General features: G+C 38.5%; 1 protein-coding gene across 6 annotated transcripts in view; it reads right to left on the bottom strand.

Annotated features, from left to right (window-relative positions):
* The window catches only part of Chl1 (cell adhesion molecule L1 like), a 203,713-nt gene that overhangs the window by 47,249 nt on the left and 140,145 nt on the right, over window positions 1-16,319 (bottom strand). For 5 of the 6 annotated variants that reach the window (XM_052719184.1, XM_052719178.1, XM_052719181.1 and 2 more), the window contains exons 6-10: window positions 15,396-15,518; window positions 14,208-14,378; window positions 13,224-13,271; window positions 11,581-11,701; window positions 6,100-6,284 (exon numbers count right to left, since the gene is read on the bottom strand). In XM_052719184.1, coding sequence (XP_052575144.1) covers window positions 6,100-6,284; window positions 11,581-11,701; window positions 13,224-13,271; window positions 14,208-14,378; window positions 15,396-15,518 — 648 coding nt within the window. The remainder of the gene's footprint in view (window positions 1-6,099; window positions 6,285-11,580; window positions 11,702-13,223; window positions 13,272-14,207; window positions 14,379-15,395; window positions 15,519-16,319) is intronic. The other variant, XM_052719183.1, reaches the window with a different exon arrangement.

The following is a 16,319-nucleotide window of genomic DNA, read 5'->3' as shown; positions in this document are numbered from 1 at the left end:
TTTTAAACATCCACCCCCCTTGGTCTTCTTCTTTTTTTTTTTTCATTTTTCTTTATTAAGAAATTTTCTACTCACTCCACATACTATCCACAGATCCCCTCTCCTCCCTCCTCCCACCCCCCAGCCCTTTTTTCCCAAGCGACCCCGCAACCCCACATCCCCCAAATCGAGGTCTCCCATTGGGAGTCAACAGAGCTCAGCACACTGAGCCTAGGCAGATCCAAGCCCCTTTCCACTGCACCAAGACTGTGCAAGGTGTGACACCACAGGCACCGGGCTCCAGAAGCCTGCCCATAGACCAGGGACAGATCGCGAACTCCCTGCCTTGGTGCCCCCCCCCAAACAGTTTGAGCCAAACAACTGTCTTTCGTATCCAGAGGGCCTAGTCCAGTCCCATGGGGGCTCCCCAGCCACCAGTCCACAGTTCATGGGCTTTCACTACGCTGGTCATCTCTGCACGTCCTCCCATCATGATCTCGATGTCCCTCACCTGCAGTATCTCTCCTCTCTCTCATCAATTGGATTCCCGGAGCTCAGTCTGGTGCCTGGCCATGGATCTCTGTATCTGCCTCCATTTGTCACTGGACAAAGGCTCTATTATGACAGCTAGGTTATTTGCTAGGCTGGTCACCAGAGTAGACTGGTCCCGGCACCCTCTGAACCACTGCCAGCAGACCAAGGTGGGGTCAACCTTGAGAGGGCTGATCTCCAAAGTATATAAAGAACTCAAAAAGCTAGACATCAAAATACTGAACAATCCAATTTAAAAAATGGGTTACAGAGCTTAACAGAGAATTCTCAGCAGAAGAATCTCAAATGGCTGAAAGGCATTTAAGGAATTGCTCAACATCCTTAGTCATCAGGGAATGCAAATCAAAACAACTCTGAGATACCATCTTACACCTGTCAGAATGGCTAAGATCAAAAACACTGAAGACAGCTTATGTTGGAGAGGATGTGGAGAAAGGGGGCCACTTGGTCTTCTTATATAACCATAACAAAATTCAACTTGTAAAAGTTACAGAGAAAGCCCAATGAACATGCAAACCATTGTGTTCACAGTAGAAACTATGACTCCTCCTTTCCAAGTGTGTAAAAATAATGATCCTCTCATGAAAATATTCTTTCATTCCCCTTGTATAATAAAAATCAATTTTTCAATCACTATCCTCAGCCCAAGAATTGCATTAACCTTTGTGTGTGTGTAAAGATATATTACTGCTAGGATCAAATGAAGAAGTGAGGTATCACCTCATCTAACCTTTGACCCTATGGAAATAATATTGAGTTTTGGAGAATTCATCTATTTTTTTTTCAGGGTTATCAGTGAAAGAATCCTCATTTCCTGTTCCTGCCGCTCTATATATCTCAGAACAGAGCCTTTGGGGAATGAACAGAGAAATGCAAAGGTGTGGAGGCTGTTCCTTACCCACTGACATTTTACACAAGAAACTAGGAATCAAGGTCAGTTCAGTTGTCCAGTTGAGTCTTTGCATTGAGTCTTTGCATTTCCAGCATCCCCTATCCCCATATCTACCAACTGACTCATGAGGTCTCAAACATTTGATAGTTGGTTAGAATCATCACTATACATTAGCCTGGCCCTTCTTCCTAGGCTTTAAGAACTCTCCCACATTTCTGTAGATGCTTCTTTCCCTTTTTTTCCCTTAAGCTTCTGATTCTAACACTGATATTGACATGAAACTTGAAAGAGACTTAAAACTTGTCTATGACTTCATTATATCCAGCCCAGGCTGAAACTCTCACTGTTGACTTCATTAGTTGATTATTCAGTAGTTCAATACTGAAGTCTGCACTGAGTGTCCTTAGACTAGTGATCTCTGGAGAGCCAGGGTTGAAGCCTGCTGTTTTGTTTCTTCCTGGTATGGCACACTGGCTCAGAATAGATGTGTAGAGTGGGCTTTTATACAGAACTTTATAACTATCTAAAAACTTCAGTGGAAAAGACATAAAAAAAAAAAAACCCTAAAGCATCTTGGATGGAAAATAATCCATTCTGTCTGGTCATTCTCTCTCCTACGACACAGATTTAATGAACATATTGTTTAACAGATACTTGGTTCACAAAAGACATTATTGTCAGCCTGTAGACAGTAGCTTGATGAGAAACTCAGGGTGGCTGAGATGCAGGGCCGGAGAGTCAGCAGAAGTTTAGGGAAGCTCACATCACACATCTGTGTGATGAGTAAGATCTAGTCAAGGAGATTACAGAGAGACTAAAGATAAAGGAAATGATGAGGAAACCAGAAAGTGTAGGGGAAGAAGCCACAGGGTCCCATTCTTTTATCTGCATGCTTAAGATATGTGGTAGCTGATAAAAAGTTCACCCAAATTTTGTATGTTCATGGACTCTGGACTGACAGCTAGGGAACCTGCACGGGACTGAGACTGAACTAGACCCTCTGAATGTGGGTGACAGTTATGTGACTTGAACAATTTGTGGGGCTCCTGGCATTGTGACCAGGATTTATCTCTAGTGCATGAACTGGCTTTTTGGAGCCCATTCCCTATGGAGGGATACCTTGTTCAGCCTTGATGCAGGGGGGATGGACTTGCTCCTGCCTCAACTTGATATGCCAGACTTTGTTGACTCCCCTTGGGAGGCCATACCTACTCTGAGGAGTGGATAGGGGGTGGGGTAGAGGTGAGGTATGGGGGAGGGGAGGAGAGGAGGTTGGGGGAACTGTGGTTGGTATGTAGAATGAAAAAAAAGTTCACCCAATTAGTCATAATGGTCAGCAAAATGCAAGATGATAAATTCAATTTATGCTGTCCCAAACAGAGATGTCAGTGCATGAATTCTGACTTAATAAGAATTCTAATAGTTTATCAAGAGACCAAAACCCAAGCGCAACTGGAAATTTGATATCTATGAAACATGTAACAAAGTAGACATTTTCTTAGTAAAACATTGTTTTTAATCACAGATGTCTACTTACTATTTGTATTCTTGATTTTTGTGAGACAATGTCTCATGTATAGCAGGTAGGCCTCTGTTTGGTATGTAGCTAAGGATGACCTTTAACTGTGGATTCTCTTGCCTCCAATTCCCATGTGCTAGGAATACAGGAAGGCACCACCAGACCCAGTTTATGTGTGCTAGGGATTGAACCAGGGGCTTTGTATACATTAGGTAAGCATTCTACCAACTTCTTAGGAAAAAAAGTTATTAATTCAAAACAAGCTATTGTCCATGGTATCAATGATTAGACTGAATTTCAGTTCATGGTATCTTTTAGGTACTGCAGGGCACTATGGATAGAATTAAGGATTGCGTAGATGTGCAAAAATGATTGATATTATATTTCTAAAATTCAGCAATCTGAAATGATTCCAAAATGGACAATATAAATTTTTTTGGTGAGGGATTTTTCTTTTACATTATCAGTTTAAGTGTGACTGATATTCTGATGTCTGGAATTTTGTTTTATGTGACATTCGTATGTATCTGTTTTCTTTATTATTATTATTTGAGTGTGTGTCCACACCACAGTGTACCTGTGGCAGTTAACTTTATAGGGTCAGTTCTCTCCTTTCTTCTTTATGTAGATTCCAGAGATAGAATTCAGGTTTGCTGCAAGCCCCTTTACCCATTGGGCCATTTCACTGGTCCTTACTATACCTCTTAGTACTGTATATATAATAATCCATATTGTAGGTGCCCAGAAAATATGGTTACATCTAATTAAGACATCACAGCTGTTTTTCTCATGCAAAATAAGGCATTTGACTTGCAATCTGGTCACATATTTAGGCTGCTGTAGTTTAAAGTACAAGCTCATGAAATTTGAGTTTCAGAATAGGGAAGAAAATCACAAACAGAAAAGAAAACAAACTATGCTTCTGCATAGCCACGTAAGATATTTTCATAATGGTCTAGACTCTCACAGTACATGGTAGTACTGCTTTTCCCCCATATGACTGATTTAATTTGGGTTTCTAAATGAAAGAATGAAAAGAAAGAGAAAGACACAGGAGACAAAAGAAAATGTACAAAGGTGAACTCATCTCTCCTGATGATTAGTGAACTTTATTGTTACTGTTTTTTCATTTTAGGGAGGAAAACACTTCTTGAATGGATTTCTTGAAGACAGTCCACTGTTCCCATGCAGGTGTAAGGAGAAGCTGAAATATGCTTCTAAGTGTACCTTCAGCATTTTCTCACAAAAGCGAAATGATAAAAACAATATTTACATCTCCACACCACTAATACCTGTTTTACAAATAGTGAAGATAATTTGTTCAAGAAACCTATATCCCTTTGGAATCCTATAGTCAACATTTTAAGTTGTATAATTAATTTTACTTGTATAATATTTTTGCAACATTTGCAATTCTTTTGAAAGCTTTGGTCTTAATAGTCAAGAAAACCGAGGCCAGATTGTTAAAATATTCAGCTACCGTAGCAACGCAGCAGCCATCTGGAAGGATTTCTAACAGTCAGCAACTCGGAGTAGAAGCGGCTAATAATTATGTATGTCTGGTTTGAAAGAGAGGGAGAGAGAGAGAGACACACACACACACACACACACACACACACACAGAGAGAGAGAGAGAGAGAGAGAGAGAGAGAGAGAGAGAGAGAGAGAGAGAGAGAGCCTGAGTTGGGCTAGGAGCTAGGGAAAATATCCCCACCACAAGATATAGCCACATTATATACAAGTATCAGATAATGTCTAAAATTAGAGACATGTCTTTCATACTTTTTCTCTGAATGTCTTTTTGAATAATTTATTGTCAGAGGAATCTATTATTATTGCCAGATGTTGATGCTAATGTCTAACACTGAGTTCTCTCCAAATAGGTTTTGCTTTGTGAACCAAAGAAAATTAATTGCCCTTTTTTATGTTCTGTTCTCACCTTAACTAAGAAAATAGTATAGAAGGGGTTGGGAAATTGTGTTAGTCCAAACAGGAGCATGACTCAGTCAATTGCTGTAACATTTACTTGTGAGTGAAATTTGTGCCTTGTTTCTTTTCTTTTCCAGTAATTATGGAGGAAAAGTCATTACTGAAGTGCTCTTTGCACAAACTGAAGCTTTAAAGGATGAACTTTATCAGAATATTAATGGAGAGCCTATAGCTCCTGTTCATGAACCAATAGCCTGGGAGAGATGATTCTCTTCCATAGTTAAGGCAACACAGCACTAAATAAGTACAAATGTACTATTTAGAGACTACTCCCTTCTTCTGATTGATACAGTTAAGCAAACCACAGAAAGACTAGGTGTGACTTGACGACTCAACCCACAGAAAGCAGTCTGTGTCAATCAAATCCCAGCAGGATCAGGCAACCTCCGCACCTGCACTACAGGCACAGCTCTGATTTCTAATTATGTGGCTGCTACTTCATGAGAGTGATGTCATCATCACCTACTTATTAATTACAACAAATGACAGAAAATCTCAATTGTTCAAAAAAAAAAACCAAACCAGTTCAGTTTTATGGGCAGATGAAAGTAATGTATTTTGGTATCATTTGATAAAAATTAATATATACATCATATTTCCCTCCTTATAGTTCACTGTAAGAAGCATACTGAATACAGGGTACAGAACAAAAAATGCTGGAGCGAGGGTAACGCTAAGATAATCCATCTGACTATCATTGCTTTGACAAAGAACCCGAGGAAGAGAAAAACGAAGCCCAGTGATCATGGGTAAAGGAGCTGAGTGACAAGATTAGGAAGCACTCCAAACCTCCTTCCAGGGTCTTTGCAATAATGTTTAATTTAATGATCATGACCTCATTTATGAGTGTCATGCGTGCATTATAATAAAAATCATTTCATGCAATAAAACCTTACAGGAGGGTAGGTTTAATGACCATTTAAACAGACCCTGGAAGTCATGTATGTTCAACCCCTAACATGAGGCATTTGTGCCTTCCATACGGTTTGGGGAAATAAATTACAAGCCTGATTAATTAAGTATAGTGTCACTCAGTGACCATACTACACCCAAAACCCTAAACTAATGATCAACTTCGACACATACACTGTTGAGGCAAAGATCTGTGAATCGTATAAACTTAATTTTCTCTTTGAAGCATAAATTTAAATCTTAATGGGGAACATACCTTGAACTATGATATGAAAATCATGACTGGCTTTTCCCAACAAATTGTTAGCTGTACAGCGATAATTTCCTTTGTCATGGTAGGAGATGTTTTCTATCTTCAATGTCTTTCCATAATTTTCTTTTGTTTCTCTTCCCTTTGGTAATTCACTACCCAGTTTGCTCCACTCGACCTGTGGAGTTGGTCTGCAAAAAGTATGATGAATGCATAGATAAATAAATACCAACCACAAACAACCCCTCATGGCACATCTGTTACCATGTTGCCTTACATAGTCATTGAGTTTTAGCAGCCTTACCAATGGACACATCACCATGGGAAGCATAGTGTTGAACAAGCATATTTCATCAGGAGCTCCTTTAATGGTCTACTCCCTAGGAATCTTGTCCCCTCTATTAAGCGAGCTAACTTCACATGAGTGCAAAATCAGTGAAGCTGGATGCAAGATGAATAACTGAAGTCCAAATAAATAATATTACAAGATGTTTCTCAAGTGTGAAATTCTCCCTATGGTCAGAGATCAACAGATCCCCTTCCCTGTGTGACTTTCAACAACATGACACAGTAGTCTCCAACAGCCAGCAGAGGAAAACCACAATTTCCGTTGAATCCTAATGAAGCCAATTTTGGCTAAAGTGGCTTGGGAATGGAGCCAAGTACGTGGGCTGGACGTAGGAGCACTTCTTTCATTCTAGGCAGCTTGGAGCTCCCAGCACAGACCTTGCTTTCCCGCTCTGTGGGGAGCAGAGGAAAGGAGACAAGAACTCAGAATCTCCCTAATTCAGGAGCATGAGAGAGATGGGCACACAAGATCAAAATGAACAAAAGCCAAACAAAAGGCAGGGCTAACCTTGTCATATGCCAAAACCTTTCTTCATCTTACAGTGAAGGAAAACAGGAGCATGAACCAAGCCAAATGGTTTGTGGAAAAATCTCTTCTAAAAATGAGGGTGAAAAAATGACATCCTATGACACTTGACTTTATAATGTCACTGATAACCAACTCTAAGTGGTCATAACTTTGTTTTTTCCTCCTACAAGATTGGAAAACACATAATTCTGTTATTTACCATATTCCTGGTTACTAGTTACTAATCTGAGAACTATCTGAGAGTGAGCTATCTTACTGTTATAATTTTACCAGTGTCAAATTGAAGCTCCAAGAAGCTAATTAAATAACACATTGATTCAAAACTTAACATTTTTCTTAGTTGTTTCTATTTGCTTTCTGCTTTTCAAGGAATCCATCCTTCCTAACATATGCTTGTGGTCAAACTATCCATCGGGAGCCAACTAAATAATAATAAAAATTTTCAAGATTTATTTATTATAATTTTATGCTTATGGGTGTTTTGTCTGCATGTATATATGTGCAATACACACACATCTGGTGCCCATGAGGGCCAAATAGGGCATTGGATCCCCTAGAACTGGAGTTACAGATGATTGTAAATGACCATGTGAGTTCTGGGAATTGAATCAGGTCATCTGCAAGTGATCTTAACTACTGAACTATTATCTCTAGCCCCAATAATTAAATTATTGTCTCAAATTGTTTATTTCAGTTATTTCAAAATACCTATTCATAAAGAAAATGGATAAAATAGCTCAATTATTAGGAAACACTATATTGAAGTTAAAGATGAGGTCTTTTTACAAACATCTGTTATTTTCTCTCAAGGCCAAAGGAATTAACCTCACAGATTTGAAACAACAACCTGCTTTTTGACCAAGCCCAGAGTACATGGGAGACTTCCTCAGGAAATGGTCATTGCAGACAGATAGTCGCATGGGGGAGTATATTGATTAGCTGCTGAATTCTAGAGAGCATGCCACCAAGCAGTACTTGGAGTCCAAGTTTCCTACCTGCTTGCCTTTTAGACCGTCTGTCAAAATGGCAATCTGCCAAGTGACAGGCTGCCCCGGACCTTAGTTCCTCCTAAACAGATTTTTATGAGTCTGTGCTTTAGCAATGCATCTTGCTTTCCTCAAATTCTTCTTTTACTGCTGGTCTTGAAAACAATCATTTGTCTAACACTCTTTACTCCATACAATCAAATTAAATGATTTTAAAATAGAGAAACCTGACATCACAAGTATGGGTAGTTTATACAGCTAGAAGAATTCCTACTGTATTCTCCACAGTTCTGATTTGTTTGTTTGCTTGCTTTATTTTTAAGGAGCACTTGCTAACAGACCCTGAACAAGGTTGGTTGAGGGAAAATGTGTTATTTAATGCTTTTTTTTTTGCACACCAACATACATTATTTTATAACTTCAAATATTTATGCCAGTTCTTATGTGGGTAACTTTTCTTCTGATTCTTGATTAAAAATGTAGGATTCACAGATATCATATGTGCTTAAATTCATGATGAGTTTGTTCTTATTTCACACAGTATGAATGTGAATTATTAAAGCACCACCCTCTCCCCACTGACAATAAGATGGCAGGAATGTGAACACCGCATGAGAGTCAAAATATCATTTAACTCTACCCCATCTTCAGGAATCTATAAACGCTAAGCTTTCCAACTTGTGTATCTCTCTGGAAGCTTCCCTGACATAATTAATATCAACATTTGTGTGTGTGTACGTGTGTGTGTGTGTATGTGTGATACATGTGGCGTGTGCTTACAAGTGCATAAGAGCACAGGCCAGAGGAGAGTGTCTGGTGTCCTTGGTGTCCTGCTCTACCACCTCTACCACTTGTCACCTTCTTCCTCCCACTGCTAGGGTCACAGGTTTCCAGCCATGTCTGACTTTGCAAGTGAGTGCTGAGGACTCAAACTCAGGTCCTCATGCATGCACAGAAAGCATTCTTAACTGACAGCACAAACGTTTTTAATATCATTATTTTCTTAAATGTGTACTTTATGTAACCGCCTCAGAGCAGATGCGGTGCTCCTGTTTACCTTGTTTAAACCGAAAGGGTTTATTTGGTTAAAACACGTTGGTGTTTGTTACGCGTAGAGGAGGTTAAGGTTTGGGTGCCCAAAGGGTTGAATGAGCCAGGTTCCATTAGCTTGTAATAGCGTTTTTCTTCAGTATGAGCTCTGTGGGCTTCATTTGCCTAACCTGCATGTGGGAATGACTACAGCCAGGGAATGCTGGGAGGCAACGTGAGTCATGGATGTACAGGACAAAATATTAACACAATGGTCAGTGATTTTTTACTTCTGTTACTCTAGAATGCATGTGATTTTAAACTTCCTCGAGATATATATGACATCCTTCAAAAACCTTTTTTTTGACAGTATTGCCTCCATTTAAAGGAAGACCAAATGAACAAATAGTCCAACTCAAACCAATTAGGAGGGGGAAGAACCCTTTCTTATGAAAGAGTATCAGGAATCTTCATGTTACAAAGGCAAACATTTCTTACGATGTCCATTTTCTTCTTCTATGTGCATTCCCAACACTCTGGTCTCTACAAGGCACATGTTTGTTTTTTTTGTTTTTGTTTTGTTTTGTTTTGTTTTGTTTTGTAAGTGGAGGATGATCTGAACAGATGCCAACCCCCTCGGAAAGCAAATGACAGTGTTGGCAGGAGATGAGGGGAAAGAGTCCCTAAAAGGTTTGCCTGACCCTCGGAGTTAGCCTGACCAGTGACAAAGCCTGAAAGAATTTGATTTCTACCACACTCTAAATACATGCTGATGCCAGGTGGATAAACATAAGTTACAGCAGATGGGAGGCTTTGACCTTCTCACATAAGAGACAGACCAGGGCTAGAGAGGAGGCTTAGCAGGTAGGAGCACTTTGTCCTGGCAGACGACCTGGTTTTAATTCCCAGCATCCATGTAGTGGTTCATAACCTCTGAAACTCCTCTACTGCCTTTTCTTGCCTCTGTGGGCACTGCACACATGTAGTGCACAGACATACCTACAGTCAAAATATTCATGCATATAAAATAAAAATAAATCTTAAAAAAAACACACAAACACACAGATACCAAACTTTCTCCATAGAGGTCATGTGACAACATATTGAAATAATTTATCACTTAACACTGGTGATTTAAGGCTGATAAGTAACCTGGCTGGAAAGAGAAATGTGAAAAGTTTAGAAGTTGTACAATAATTAAAATAATTCCTTTGCTCCACAATCTAACTTAAAACAGGTCATTCAGACTTTTCACTGAATTATAAACAAAGGTGGATTTTACTTTTTACTTTTAATAACTAATTAATGTAACACAATTTAAGACATTTCAAATCCTAGTTGATTAAAGAGACTCTCATTACTTGCACAATAATCAAATCTCAAATTAATAAACTGGAAGATGAAATGCCTTTCTCCCCAGCATTCCCAATGGGAGACTGTTAAGTCAGTGGGAATACTTGTAGAATAGGTGAACTCATATGACCATGGCTCCAGTCACATAAATGTACAATAGTTGCTCAGCTAAGGCAACAATTTTAGGAGATGACAACATGTCAACCCTTTGGTGGCTTTGGTGGAAGAGCTGAAACAGGGCAGTGATCTTGGAGATATGAGGAAGTGTTAGTCAACCAGTTTTGATGTCCCCTAATTTCATGATCTGGACCTGCTTTTGCAGAAAACACAGAATCGGAAATAAAAATAAATAGAGGCCTTTGGAAATTAAAAAAAAGAGAGTAATGTAATAGGCTGGCACAAATGAAGAGATTCTAATAAGACTATCAAACCAATGAAACAATGGACCCCAAAGAAATGAGAATTTCTCTAGGAATCTCAAGCTGGGAGAAGGAAAAGAGGCAGTCAGAGGGGGAACTTCTCTCCCCTGAGAAGAAATTTCACATAGTTCTAACAACTTGTCATCCTGCGTTACAGTATGAGATTGAAGTTCAGACAATGCTTGATGAGTCAGCAGTATGTGGGGCCACACCTTGCTGGGATTTCTTCAATGTGCTCATCCTTAGATCTCCATTTAAACTTGACTCTCACTTCAGGATAGGAAGACAGACCCAGGAGGGATCTCCAGATCCTTTTATATCTCTTCAAAATATGGGCACATTGAGTTAATCTTCTTTTCTGTTTTTCTCTATTAATTTGACTCTTTTAATCAGCCTATTGGGGATGGGCAGCTGGACATGGCTTGGGGCACAGGTTGTGACCCTCTCTAAGTACTATAACAGTGGAGCTAGTGCCCTGTAAACCAGGGTCCGACAAGAGAATAGAGAAGAAAGAAAATGCACGACTTAAGGGCTTAAGGGCAGAGGGAGTGCCTACTAGTGCACACGCTCTGAGGACAGCACTTAGAATATCTACTTCACTAAAGTTCTCCTTGATCCCTGAATTCCACAATAAAAAGAGATACTGATAAGTCAATTTCAGTTGTAGCCTGAAGTCTGCATAAAAAAGCACAAATTAGTTTCTCCAGTGAAACAGGAAGAGGGTTTATATTTTTAAAAAGAGTAACTTAAGAGCTTGCATGTAGCAAAAGTCTTGATTTTGCAGTCTTTAAAACACTGTATGGGGGAAGGCCAAGGTACTCACAGGCCTTCAGCAAAACATTCAAGCAACAGGGTTTCCCCTTTGAGGACAGTCATTGTGGATGCACTACCACTCTCAGCAGGAGGCAACAGAAGTTTGGGTTTCCTTTGCTTGATTGAATTTGCTGGAAAAGAAAAAGGAGGAGTCAATTCCCTCTCGAATAAAGATAGTAAACATTCTATGGTGCTAGACTGTTCTTTAAAAATGACTTCACATCGTTTTATGTATACATCTCTGTGTGCTGCTTCCTAAACAGATTCTCTCGTCCAAGACATGCATCCAAGGAACCAGGTGTCTTTCAATTTCTTTACCAACTTTTCTAAATGTCACAACGTATACCACCTGTTCTTTTTTTCAGAAAGTGAAGCCTTATTTAAGACAATTTCTTGAAGACACCTTCAAGTTAACCGATAGTCTGACTTTGTACTCTATAGTTTGACCATACCTTGTTATTTTTGATGATTATGTATGTTTATTTAATTTATTGATCTAAGTATTGGATAGTATACCTTCTAAAAAACACAGCTTCCTGGGGTACTTCCTTGAGAATTCAGACCGAGGAAACTTAGAGTAAACACAAGGCATCTATGAATTTATTTAGTGTCAGAAAGTTCTTTGTAGTCTCAGACCCTCAAGGATACACACTGTTTTAGGAAATGATTCATAGTAAGTCTCCCCACTAAGTAGAGACTGGGAAGCTTCATTTCTCCTTTTCTTAGTAATTTTAAAATATAATGGCAAATTAAGACACTTCATTCATACTACACTTTGATATCATTTCCAAATATTAACATAAATTGATTTTACAACCATTGCCAAGGTGATTTTATCTTTTGTGGAAAGACAATGAATACTGATCTACTATCAGAAGAATAAAGTGTAAAATATAGGAAACCATGTGCAGTCTGCCTTGCATTTCCTTGCATGTATTTATATATTAGAAATGACTTTTGAATTTGTAGTATATGTAATGTTCCTCTTTGTGCTCAAAGATTAAATATATATATACATATATGTAGAAGATTATATATATATATTAAAAACTGCATTCTTTCACAGAGTTAGAGTACATAGTGATTTATCAATTGTTTTGATAAGTCTTGCAAGTAAAATTAATTCACTTAACTTTCCTAAACCCAGTGTTTCTCTACTTTTCTTGATATTAACCATTTATTTTCTCTTTCCTTTTGTAAAGTTATCAACCTTTCATGTCATTTGTGAACTCTTAGGAGAGCCAAATTTATAAACACACACACACACACACACACACACACACACACACACACACACACGCACACACACACGCACACACACACATATACTTTTATAGATATACCTAAAACTACAGACACAAATTTATGTTAATTATATATGATTATACATTACTTGAAGAGATGACACACACACATATATCTACACATACACACAAACTCACACACACATGCATATATATATATGTCTATATCTTTGCTAAATTCTAAAATACAGTAGATCACAAAACTTTCTATACTAAAGGGTTACTTAACAAATATTTGCATTGTTTCTCATAAATTCTTGGAGTAAATAAAGGAAAAATTCAAACTGAGATGACAATGAATGACTAAAAGTAAAAATAAATGCCCAAATGCTTCACATGGACAACTTACCCTTGGAACTAATTTCTGTGGATGAACTTGAATCATTAGCATGCTTTACTGAAATAAAAAAAGATGGAAGAAACTAATACAAACATAATGGTAGATGCTAACATCAATAAAGTATGAAAAGACAAGGTCATGCATTTATTTCTGGAAAATTACAAAATGAAGTACAGCCATTCCATTTGCATAATGTCTATGGGACTATATATTCATACATATATATATATACACACAAATATATATATATATATATATATATATATATATTATATGGAGCTTAAACTTGAAGTTGTGAAGAGACAAGTGATAATTCTATTACAGAGACTTCAAACTACTGAAAGGCATCATAGAGAAGACCCCACACATCATATGACACAAGATAATGGAACAATCATGGACTAAATTAGACAATGAAATGGTCATGCTAAACTTCTGCTCGACCAGGGCCAATTACTCAGTCAGAAAGCTGCTAGGATTATTCTTTGCCTTTGATCTTACCACTTCACCTCCCACTAATTACTTCTCCCCTTTTGGGAATCCAGATATGCATGTGCAGATTCAAATAGGAAACAGAAAATCAATTCAGATAACTTTGTTAATTTGAGAAGGACAAAGAAAAAGGTTGATGTGATAAAAAATATAAATGGTGATTTTCTTTTGACTCAATTTTTGTCTCCTTCATTTTCAGCCTGATGATTTATCCAAGGTCACGGTGAGCCCATGCCTGAGATGTGCCTTATGCTCACTGAAAATGAGTAGATCCTGCAGACATCAAATGAAACACATTTGTACTGTGAATTGAGATTTGATTTTCTGGCTGCCAGAGACAGAGCTACTGTGGATGTGCAGCTGCAGATGCCTAGATTATCTGTAGGAAGTCTCTGGAGTTAAACAAAACAATGATAGAAAATGTCTTCGGAAAGAAGAATGAAATTATGCACATATTTGCATTCAGCATGAGTGAAGGAAGAATAAATCATTTGGACTTACAACTGTTCACAGTTAGTTTCATTGGCATTTTTTGTACAATCGTCCTTAATTTTGGAAATGCAGCAAAGCAACAGTAATCATTTCGACTGTCTTTTTCTTCCACATTTGCAAAGTACAGATCTCCCTTTTGGCTCATGTATACTCTTTCATCTTGTTCAATGTGTTCTAATTCTGCAAGGAAAAACAAAAGTAAAACCTTGTCACTAAAATGGGCTGCCCCTTCTCACAATGCTGCATCAGATTTTTACATTTCTATTTTTTATATAATTTATATTGTGATGTCTTCTTGTCTGTACTTCCTAGTTTTCTACAGTTTTTTTCTTACTGTAAGAGCAGTGGGCAAGAAAACAGCTAAAAAGAGGCAACAATGAAATCCTTGGAAGGCTAGAATCTCACAGATTTCCCAGCAGTTCAGTGTCCCTTCTCTCATTACCAATTGGTCTCTATCTTTGCTATGGCTTATCTGAAAAGTGTTCAGTTCTAATAACAATCCATTATTACTTTTATTTTCTCGGGATGATATTTCTCTGAAGCTGTGCTCCTCAAAAGTTTTGTATGAGCACCAATCACCCTGCATTGGAGGCAGTTGTGTAATTCTAGGATGAGTGAAGGATACAGATTTTGGCTGCAGACAAGTGTAGCTTCACTAATTCTCCTCTGGCTGCTTTACAAATATGATTTTTCTATGTAACACAATGGGAAAACACCCAGAGGGCTGTTATGAAGTATGTGACAGAAGAGGCTTTGTAAGAGGTTTCAGGAACCACCAAAGCACTTCAGAAGATGAATCACACAGGCTGACCCTGTTTATAGGCCATTGATTTTATCAGATAGAACTAAGAAAAAAGTGTAATACTAAACAAACAACAAACCCAAAACCCTTCAACTCTGACTTAGCCTGTGTTCCAAAGATAAGGACTGTGGAAGGAAGGTTTTTCACAGGTGTGTCCTATCATATGAATACTCCCCCTCCAAATACTATAAATCAAGGAATGTAATGATTTTTCTAGTGTCTTCATATATAGTTTATACTCAGGAGAGAGGGTGGAATTTCACATGTATCTAGTTTTGAAATCTACTTGATTCTACAGGATAGTCAATCACATATGAATGGTTGTTTTCATTATGTTACTTACATAGTCCATGGAATTAAAGTGACCCAGAATGGTGGACCAGAACATAACTTACCAATATTCATCCAATAGATATGCAAAGGTGGGAGGCCTTTGGGAGGGTTGCAGGGCAGGACAATGGAATCCCCTTCTTCCACATCCAAGGGTTCAATTTTTTCTTTTGGGAATTTTGGAACACCTGATAAAATGATCACCATGAGACATGAGACACAAGATATTCACTTTTAATGTAACCTTAATATTTTCTATGTTATTAATCACCAATGACATTTTTGTCATAAAAATGAGCAAGTAAGAAATTCAGCATTCCATGTCCTTTTTCTCATATCTATCTACAGATGCACACACTATTAAGAATATGGTAAGATGCAGCTGCCCCCAGACCTTCTCTTTCTGTTCCTCCAGTTCTAATCCCTGGGTCTCATCCCCAGCTCTACAGCAGAACAAGCTTTGTAGCAGAACACCCTTGGCAGCCTAGCCCACTCTCATCTCCCATAGTTCCCACAGATGTTACCCCTTCTAACTTTCCTCCCCAACTCCTACCTTTATCTCAGACCCCAACCACATCAGGCATGACCTGCTAATCCAAGGGCAACCCCTCCTATGGCAATAAGTAGGCAGAAGGCAGACCCACAATTCTCCTACTGCTCCTGAGATCCAACTGCCCCCCAACTCTCCACCAGCTTCATCTCCAATTCTGAAGCAGGAAATCTCTGGTTTCTCTTTCCTATCTCAACCCACTCCCAAGAGATCACAAATACCTTCTCCTCCACCCTTCCTTATCCAAATTTATCCCAGTATCCCAGCCTTCAATCCTGGAAAGCATTTCCTATGAACATACCACCCAACCAGGCCAGGAAAAACAGGCAACCCACAGCCATCACATCCTCTAAAAATCCAGGGAAGAAACAGAATCCAAGAAACAAAATACACCCAACAAGGACAAATCCAGAAATTATCACCTAGACTTATAACAGTA

Source organism: Peromyscus californicus, unplaced genomic scaffold, assembly GCF_007827085.1.
Source record: "Peromyscus californicus insignis strain IS unplaced genomic scaffold, ASM782708v3 Scaffold_6__1_contigs__length_162567912, whole genome shotgun sequence".
NCBI lineage: Eukaryota > Metazoa > Chordata > Mammalia > Rodentia > Cricetidae > Peromyscus > Peromyscus californicus.
The sequence above is the reverse complement of the archived record's forward strand: the minus strand, read 5'-3'. Positions and strand labels throughout refer to the sequence as shown.